This window comes from Amphibalanus amphitrite, unplaced genomic scaffold (genome assembly GCF_019059575.1).
Source record: "Amphibalanus amphitrite isolate SeventyFive unplaced genomic scaffold, NRLGWU_Aamphi_draft 000193F_arrow, whole genome shotgun sequence".
NCBI lineage: Eukaryota > Metazoa > Arthropoda > Thecostraca > Balanomorpha > Balanidae > Amphibalanus > Amphibalanus amphitrite.
The window spans coordinates 828,979-838,319 of record NW_024881688.1 but is presented as its reverse complement, the minus strand read 5'-3'; the positions used below and the strand labels follow the sequence as shown (position 1 = coordinate 838,319).

The 9,341-nt window shown below is 52.8% G+C and overlaps 1 protein-coding gene across 1 annotated transcript; it reads right to left on the bottom strand.

Moving 5' to 3' along the window:
* Positions 1-280: 280 nt before the first annotated feature.
* LOC122384564 (calpain-A-like) lies at positions 281-9,319 on the bottom strand (the record flags this gene model as incomplete). The annotated part of the gene is made up of 8 exons (XM_043372102.1): positions 9,236-9,319; positions 8,801-8,911; positions 7,274-7,375; positions 6,596-6,736; positions 5,042-5,173; positions 2,849-3,042; positions 1,843-2,014; positions 281-451 (listed from the first exon to the last, which is right to left on the bottom strand). Coding segments are annotated over exons 1-8 (1,107 nt in total), but the record flags the coding sequence as incomplete, so codon positions are not given.
* Positions 9,320-9,341: the final 22 nt, after the last annotated feature.

The window sequence follows — 9,341 nt, the reverse complement described above, 5'->3', positions numbered from 1 at the left end:
TCTCTCTCTCTCTCCTCTCTCTCTCTCTCTCTCTCTCTCTCTCTCTCTCTCTCTCTCTCTCTCTCTCTCTCTCTCTCTCTCTCCTCTCTCTTCTCTCTCTATCTCTCTCTCTCTCCTCCTCTCCTCTCTCTCTCTCTCTCTCTCTCTCTCTCTCTCTCTCTCTCTCTCTTCTCTCTCTCTCTCTATCTCTCTCTCTCTCTCTCTCTCTCTCTCTCTCTCTCTCTCTCCTCTCTCTCTTCTCTCTCTCTCTTTCTCTCTCTCTCCCTCCCTCCATTCTCACCTGTCTGACCAGGCTCCGTTCCACTCCACGTGATCGGCCACGGGTTTCTGATGCGCACAGGCGCGGCCGGCCCAGCGTCTGGTGTTGGGGCCGCGCCAGGCCGGTGACCGTGTACGCGTGGCCCTGCACCAGACCCAGCTCGTCAGCCTTGTTCGCCTCCCGCCAGTCGCCCTGCAGGAACAGAAGGGGTGGGGTGAGAGGGAGAGTACGAACTCTGCCGACTCTTTTGACTCCATTGACTATAGATTCCACTCATGGGCCACGGCCTCGAAGCGATGGAATAAGGCGTATGAACAGTACAATGAAGTCGTAGTCGGCTGTATGGAGTCGAGTTCTATGGATTTTATGGAGTGGCATCTAATGAGCAGACCCCGTCACACTATCCCCCTTCACGGCCCCTGTTCAGCTCTGCAAACCGACTGTGACGCAGAAAATCAGTATCATTACTTATGCGCCGTCTGTACATGATACGCGCTACTCATTACAGGCGACAGTTTCAGCCTCGCTGGCTGCTGTGTAGCTACACAAGTGTGCCTCCGTTCGATCGATCGAGCTACCAAGAAATACACGATTTGCTGACGCATCTAGCTACGTCAATGGCGATAATAAGGGCACCTAGCTCCCCATGCGTGCACATACCGCAACTTTGCCTGACAGGGCTCAAAGAGGGTGGGTTGTTGAAGCCGGGCAGGAACCCTGCACCGGCCGCTATTCTGGAACCAACACTCGGTGGAATTTCGACCGTCATTTGGGAATGATGTCTATAATGAAATATGGAGTCCGAAGAGTGACATTTGCAAACGAGCCACGGTGTTTGCAGAAACGATAGCGCTGTGTGGCAATTCATTCCTGTCAAGACGGTGACACTCCAGTATGAGTTACATTCAATATTTATAATATCGATCCGTCAATTTGTCATTATCAACAGACGAAGTTTCAGGTACTATCCTATCCGACGAAAATCCGGTAGCAATGTAGTTTTTACTCCATATCATTACGTGACATGCATTCAGGATATTATACGCTGCCAAAGTCCGGTACCCAATAATTCCAGGCGTACAGGTGAAACCCTTCATAACCGGCTACTTGGAACGCAATTCATGTTTACATCTGCTTATTGGCGTAGGCAACTATTGGCTATGGGCGTGCGACCTGAAACTGTGTGGCTATTGGCTACATCCACCGACATTACCACTGGACCACCTAGCGGCTACGTGTAGTAATAAGGCGAGACTGGCGGAATACAGCGCTCAATCAGCCAATAGTACCACACCGGGCGTAGGTAACATATCTTCCACGACAAACGCTGTGCCTACAGTACTCGCGTTACATACCCCTTCAGAACGGCTGACCGTATCACATTTGTAGCACTGAGGACGGAACACAAGTCCATTATGTCGCCCACACGGCACGCACATCGATATTGCCGCGGGCTCCAATGACATCTACCCTGCGCACTGTGCTGTCGTGGTCAGTTCTCTTCCCTCCCCCGCCCCGGCGGACGGCCAGGGTGAGCCCTGCTCTCTCCCCTTCAGACGGGCTGGGATGACCCCACCGCCCACCTTTCTGGAGCAGGTGATGAAGGCGCCGGCCACGGTCGACTTGTAGAGGTGTCTGAACAGGTAGCTCTGGTCGTGCTCGGCCAGGTCGAACCGCTCAGCCAGGCCGCCGGTCAGGTCGACCAGGGCGTCCATCGCCTGGCCGCCCTCCAGCGCCTCGTACGAGCCGTGCAGTCTGAACGGAGGAACGGACAGAGGGGAGAGGTCAGATCGAGGGGGTTCAGTAACAGTGGCAGCGGCCCGTGCAGTCTGAACGCACGGGTAGAGGAGTGATGTCAGCAGGGAAGGGGTCAGCAGACACCAGGCGGTATCAAATAACATCGCCTCGTTCGAATTATGCATTGTGACACATGGACACTGGACAGAGTGGGAAGGGTTGTTGGACGGGGCCACAGTCAACGGAACAAGGCCGTAATCGCTCCTCCTAAAACTCATTACGTCGCACCCGTTACTTGACTCGCATTTACAAAACGAATAAAAAATTCAAGTGATATGTGCCGTGAATGCAGTTTAATGTTTAAACATCTTGGTTTAAACCATCTGTGGTTAAATAAGTGATAGTAAACATACGTATTACGCAACTGTATCATCACTTCCATTGAATTAATCTAGTTCCATGCACCGCGGCGTGTGGACTTTGACGACAAGCGGTATTCAGTTATCTTTTCTAGGTAGGTCACTGCTTTGTGGTCCCGCACACTGACATGCGACATCACGCCTGAATTTCTGAGGAAAACGGCGAATGTCATCGCCCCACACCGCACCACGTTATTGCACTGCTGATTTCAGAGCCCGGCGCCGGGATTTCATCTCATCCTGGAGATGTGAACCGCTAAGCTCCCGTCTCCCCTGACTAGACCACCACACCACCCAGCCTCTCTACTCTGGCTCGGTTGTGATTCCGCAAATCGCCACAGCCGCTGGCAGACGTCTCCCGTCCCCAATCTCGACAATCGCCCCCCATCCCAGCAATCGCCATCGCCGGCTGAGCTCTGCAATTTGCACTCACTTGGCGTAGGCCTTCTCGAGCAGTGCCACCCAGAACTCGTTCGGGTCGACACACTTGGCGTTGAAGAGGGCACCGTTCTTGGTGGGCAGCCGGTCGTCGATGTAGACGTCGACCCAGTCGCCGAACCGCCAGAAGCTGAACCGCACACAGCCGTGGTAGCCGTCCCCGCTCAACGGCTGGTTAGGCGGAACCACCTGAGGAACGAGGTCAGGTCAGGTCAGCGGCTGGTTAGGGGGAGCATCTGAGGAGGAGGTCAGGTCAGGTCACGTCAGTGGCTGGTTGGGGGGAACCACATGAGAAGGGTGGTCAGGTCAGGTTAGCAACTGGAGAAGAGGACCAAAGGCCGGCAGGGTCAGGTCAGGGTCTAATTCAGCGGCTAGTCAATTGTAACCAACTGCCGGCGGGGTCATTGGGGTCCGGTCAGGTCACGAGTCACTAGTCAGCTCTCTGTTGACAATTGTCGAGTTGCTTATATCCCGTAGCGAAGCCGAGAGGAAGACCGGAATGGATGAATTAAAAACTAAGTCGTCGACGGTTAAAGCATTAGTGCTAGGGTTTGAGAGTTACGGGATGTTTGTTATGAAGTTTGCTAGCTTTTCCACCCGCCAAATGTTATCGGATGGCGATTCGCTATTGACCACTTCGCTTCTCTTCTCTTCTCCAGACTAATTAGAACGCAAGGTCAGGACAATATCTCGCACTGAATTGGTGCGCCTTTAGTGACCTTATAATGATAACTGAACTCTGATTCGCACAAAAACAAACTACTTTGGTTATCTCCAATCCTTCTCTGAATTCTGATTCTTCTTAGCCATCCCTGACATTCAATCATCAAAGCAAATTTCATCGAAATATGTTTTCCAGCACTATTCGCCCGATCAGCTTTCCTTTAATCATCTATCCACCTACGTATCAGTGAGGAATGTTTTATACCGGACCGGGCGGCTGATCCTGTGTCCGTGCCATCAATGATGCACGCGGAGGACAGCTGAAAGGTCCGGGGTCGCGGCCGGCCGCTCCGTACCGACAGCGACAAACACCGGCCGCGTGCCCAGCTATCCGTACCGCCGGCGGAGCGGGCTGATCGCGACTGCCGCCGTGATTACTGGCGGTCATGCTATCCGACCAGTAAACAAAACTGTTGTCACAGACACAGTGCGCACGGCAGAAGGACGGATTCTGGATCATCAGCTTTACATAACATGTAAAGCTGATGATCCAGATCCAGAATCCATGGATATATTATATCCATAGCTTCAAAAACGCAAAGAAAAACGTCCTACCGAATATTTCTTTCTGTTGGGAAATCGGATGGGTAAGCTCACTCCATTTTTTTGTATGGCCTTTTTGGATGCATCAAGGTCGCGAAAACCGGTCTGTTCTTTCCCGGGGTGTGGTAGATATACTAGCATGTATCTAAGTTTTTGGTTTAAAGTTTTCATCTTCATAAAGTCTTCATCTGTCATGAATAATGATGAAGACTAAAGCGAACGACTATTTGCATGCACCTCAGTGGACTGTGGCATGCTGATACTTCGCCCGATAGATGGCAGTACGGAAAGCGCCTGAAAGCATACTATGCCGCATCGTAACCGGACTCCTCCATAGATGACGCTAGCGTATGCCTGAAGTTATACTGCGCCGCAAGGCTGCTAACCATAAAGCAGGCGCAGTTCAATCGTTAATTATTCATTTGTCTGAAACAATGCACTAGATCATAGATGTTTCTGGGTGTGGATTTTTTAACACGCCAGCGTTACACAAAAATAAGTGTTAAATCGATAACAGCCACAAAGATGACTAACACTTCCTATAGTTTGGCGCAACTTACGGGTCGAAGTTCGAATCGCACGCACTGTTATGCTTTCGTCCTCGTTTTTAGGCTAATACCAAAACTTAGCATGAGCTGCCCTATAGCTTTTACATTTCTTTTCTGTTCATTTTAAACGGCTGTCGCGCCAGCTGCCTCTGTCGAATACCCTCTTTAACCCGGACTTCCGCATTCTCCCTCATTATGGTCATTGCCATCAATCTAATTTCAGCTCCTCCTACATCTTCCACAGACCACTTCTCAGCGGACCCATTACCCTGAGTTCAATGGCTTATGGCTGAGGTACCGTATGGACCATAAATTACCAATCTTAGGAACCGATTATTTATGTCACGTTACCGAGTTCTGCGACGGGGACTCACCCGCTCGATGAGTTTGGCCTCCTTGGCGATGGCGCAGCACGAGGAGAGGAACCAGCAGTCGCCCAGGACGCCCTGTACCACATCGCGGCGGCTGACACCTTCCACGAACAGCTGGGCGTTCTCGGCCAGCTCCTGAAACCGGTGCAGGGCCGGGTCAGAGGCTGGGTGTAATAGGGGAACTCCTGGAACCGGTACAGGGGCGGGTCAGAGGCGTGGGTGTAACCAGCGAGCACCGAAACGGGTACAGGGGAGGGTCAGAGGCTGTCGGTCACCGGCGAGATCCTGAAACGAATACCGGGACGAGTCGGGCGATGGAGCTTTCAGTGAGCACTGAAGCTGACTGGAGGGTTTCATCAGGGGCACTGGAACCGGCTAGGTGCTCGCAGAGATCACTGATCACCGATCACAGGCTCGTGCGGTGCCGGCACACGGCGCACGATCAATAATCGATGATCACTCAGCGCGTCAGCCCCAACAATGTGCAAACTTTGATAGCTCCATAGCGGTGGAAGTTGGACAGCTCACTGGGGGCTCGGGCCGCACCGAAAGGTCAGCCCAGCGCCAGGCACAGATATGGGCGCAGTGGCGCGGGGCTGCTGACACAAACAGAGATTAAGTGACTGACCTTCAGTTATCCCACCTCGGCCTCAACACCACCCACAACGAATGTCAGCTCAATAGCTCTGCCTGATGCCGGATTACAGTCATACAGCTGGGCACAAGCATTGGCCTATTGGACGGGAGAGCCAATAGTCGCTCGCCAAAGTCGGCATTTACTCGCCCGACACCCACCGCTACACTGGAAATGAGCCTGACAACGGCAGCGGCCAGCGACTGAGCGACGATAGAAGAAATGTGGAAATTGTGTGCGTGGTGGAAGCAGGGGTATCGGACCAGAACCGTTGCTGTTTGACTGTTCTTAAAGTTAAATTGATTATGGTAACTCACAAGACCGGCTTCCATATAGGTTCTGTTCAGTATATTTTTTTCGTCATTAGCTTTTGACTTCTGAATGAGAATGTACCCAGTCCCATCAGTTGGGGTCATTTACCCTGTGTACCGGCCCACACACGTGATCCTGACGGCCCCCCGACCTTAGCCGTGCACTCTGTGTGAAAATCGATAACTGCACGGGCACAGGTCGGCCTACATTCACCGGTCGTTTATTAGCAGACGGACTGAAAACGTGCCAATGTGAGGCGGCACGAGGCGGCACACAGTTGCTAGCGTAAACAGCGCCATCGGCGGCACGCTCTGTCGCTAATAGTAGCACTGGACGCTTATTTGGGGCACTGCCGGCCTAGAGGGTAATTCGTACCTAGTCTAAAGCATAGCATGAAAAACAGCAGTCCGTTCGTATGAGTCTCGAACTCCTGCATGGCCCATTAGTTTCCAAAGAAGAACGTCTCGTTAGACCTCTGGCTTGAAGTTGTAAAGTCGAGTCAAACACCGAGTTTCTCAGTCCAAATCCAAGAACCGAGCTACTCCGGCCAAATCCCACTCCGATGACCCAGCATACCCGTTCCCGGCACGCTGTCGAGTGCCGGTACTCACGTGCGGTCGTTTCCAGACGACCTCGTCTCCGGTGGAGCGGGAGCTGAAGTACAGACTGGAGTCCTCAGCCGGGAACTCTGCGTCCTCGTACAGCTGTCCCTCTGGCAGCGAGTCCAGCAGGCGCGGCACCTCCTCCACATTCTGAGCGGGGAGAGAGGTCAGGTCAGACGGGCACCTCCCCCACATTCTGAGCGAGGGGAGGTCAGGTCAGACGGGCACCTCCTCCACATTCCGAGCGGGGAGAGAGGTCAGGTCAGGCGGGCACCTCCTCCACATTCTGAGCGAGGGGAGGTCAGGTCAGACGGGCACCTCCTCCACATTCCGACCAGAGAGAGGTCAGACGGGGAACGTGCAGGACATTTATGCGGTGTGGAAACATGCCTCACTCGAATGTTTCGTATATAGCAGCACTTCCAGGCATAAATTGCTGCTCAGAATTACCGAGTTTGCGATATGACGTTTGATTTACTATACAAAACAATTTGTTATGACGTATCATATTGTTCAGCGAATAAATGAGAGCATTTTCACAACGCCCCTTCCATTCTAGAAAAGTTCCGTTACCTCAGCACGTTACGACGTGCCCCCCACAGAATAAAGCCAACCAGTGCCCATCCTGTCCAGCTCTGCGCTCTAAAAAAAGACCGCGGTATAAAAGTTTCGGCGTCGACCACTCACGTTGAGTCCGAGGTTGCCGCCGTCGAACTCGGCCTCTGGCTGTTCAAACTCGCCCTCCTCGCCGGTCTTTGGCCGCTGCTGGCAGTCGTCCTGAGGATTCACCTGCGGCAGGGACAATGGGGGTCAGCGATTTAGTGGAACCCGCCTGTGATGGCACAAACGATTTTCTGAGTTTTCATCGGTGAGGGAACACCAATAAAAACGATCTCCTGAGGGTTCGTCTGTGCGGAGAGGCACTCACAGTCAGCAATGACATGTCAGCGGGGGCGTGAGCATTACAGACTGACTGTCAAGAGGCCTTGAGATGGACAGTCAGTCTGTAATGCTCATGCCCACGCTGACCTGTCATCGCTGACTTTGGGTGCCTCTTTGCACAGGCAAGAGGTGATGAGAACGGCCCCTCACTGGGTCACACGCGGGGTCGGGTAAACGAGGGAGCCGACAGCGACCACAGTCTCATTCCGGAGCTGGACAGCAATGTTTGGAACCTCCTTTGGTAATAATATGCGTCCCATAAGGTAGAATGATGCTTGTCCTGTGACAAATACAATGAGGTGGAATCGAACTGTGACAAACATACTGTTATGTGGTGGTTCAATATCACACGACGAATAAAAAACCTGACGGCTGATTACTCTCTATTGACCCAGAGAATACCAAAGCGACTGACTTCATTCTGCACACGCATAGCAATAATCGCACAATGACTGGTGGGCAGTCACTGAACATTGCGGTGGGTCGCGACTCACTTGTTGCCAACACGACTCAATTGTCCTCGTCCTGTTTCCATGGAAACGCAACAATCATTCTCGTCTGATAGCCATGCGACGACACACGGATTGTCTACAATACTGATGGAATGATAGCAACTTTGAGCCGGTGGCATCCGGAAAATACAAGGAGCCACCTGCTCAGGTGAGGACCGTGGTCCGTCTGTGCTCTAGTGCCTAGTATGTGCGCTCGAGCGGATCGACTACCCAGTCGGGAAGCGGGGTGATAGAGTGCCCAAATGTGTGTTCAGGACTTGGTGAATATTATCAGTATCTAATCTACCCTTATAATCCGTTTCATTAGTGATAAAAAAATATGTAAACTGACGCTCTAACCATCCCGAAACGGTTGGCGGTGGTACTTAGTCGCTCATTATCTACACTCTAGCAAAAATATGCAGTTAGTACATGTGTAGTACATACATTTGAGTTAATCGGATAGCGACATCAGTCCTGTGCGCCCACGTATTAGACAAGGTAATTGCTATCTAGCCAGGATAATGGGACAGATATGTGCGTGAGTATACGCGCACGCACACCACCAAACACACAAACACACAGGTCATCACACACGCAACACATCGCTTATCCTACCTGCTCGGGGATATTGATTCGTATCGGCGTCCCTATCACCCACACAATCCGTCGGTAGCTAAAAAGGCGGCCAATGTGTGCTCGGAGTGCGCACTCGTCTCATGCATCGGCAGGCGGCTGGGTGCGTCTGGCTCAGCGGTTCGCTCAGCGGTCCGGCGCTTACCCCGGCCGATCGGGCCCGCGCGGCGCCCTCGTCGTCGATGACGGTGCTGGCCGGCGAGACGGTGATGCGGAACTTCTGGTTGTTGGGCAGCGTGATGCGGTCGTCGTACACCTGCAACGAGCCGGTGCCGCCGCGGTGCGTGAGGGCCGGCCGTGAGGGGCGTGCAGGGCGGCACAGACACCAGAGCGGCACCCGGTGATCTCAGAGCCCCGTATCGCACCGCGCCGGGCAGCACCAAAGCTCAATGCAAAGTGTGACCCAACAAAAGCAAGGCAATGTAGAAAAATTGTAAAAAAAAAAAAATAAAATCGTCATATCATTCACCAGCCACAAACAAAATCATGTGTGGCAGGACAGGTTCCAATTCCAGTGCGAGATTTACTGAGCGTGATAAACCCTCAGAGCCGGCTCGGTCACCGCCGGGGCGGGGCTCACCTTTTTTGATGCGCTCTCCTCAGAGATTTGTCCGTTCTGTTCAGCGACCACAGGTGAGGCGGAGGTGCTTTGGCCGCACCCCATGGTTCTCCGCCCGCGCCGCCGT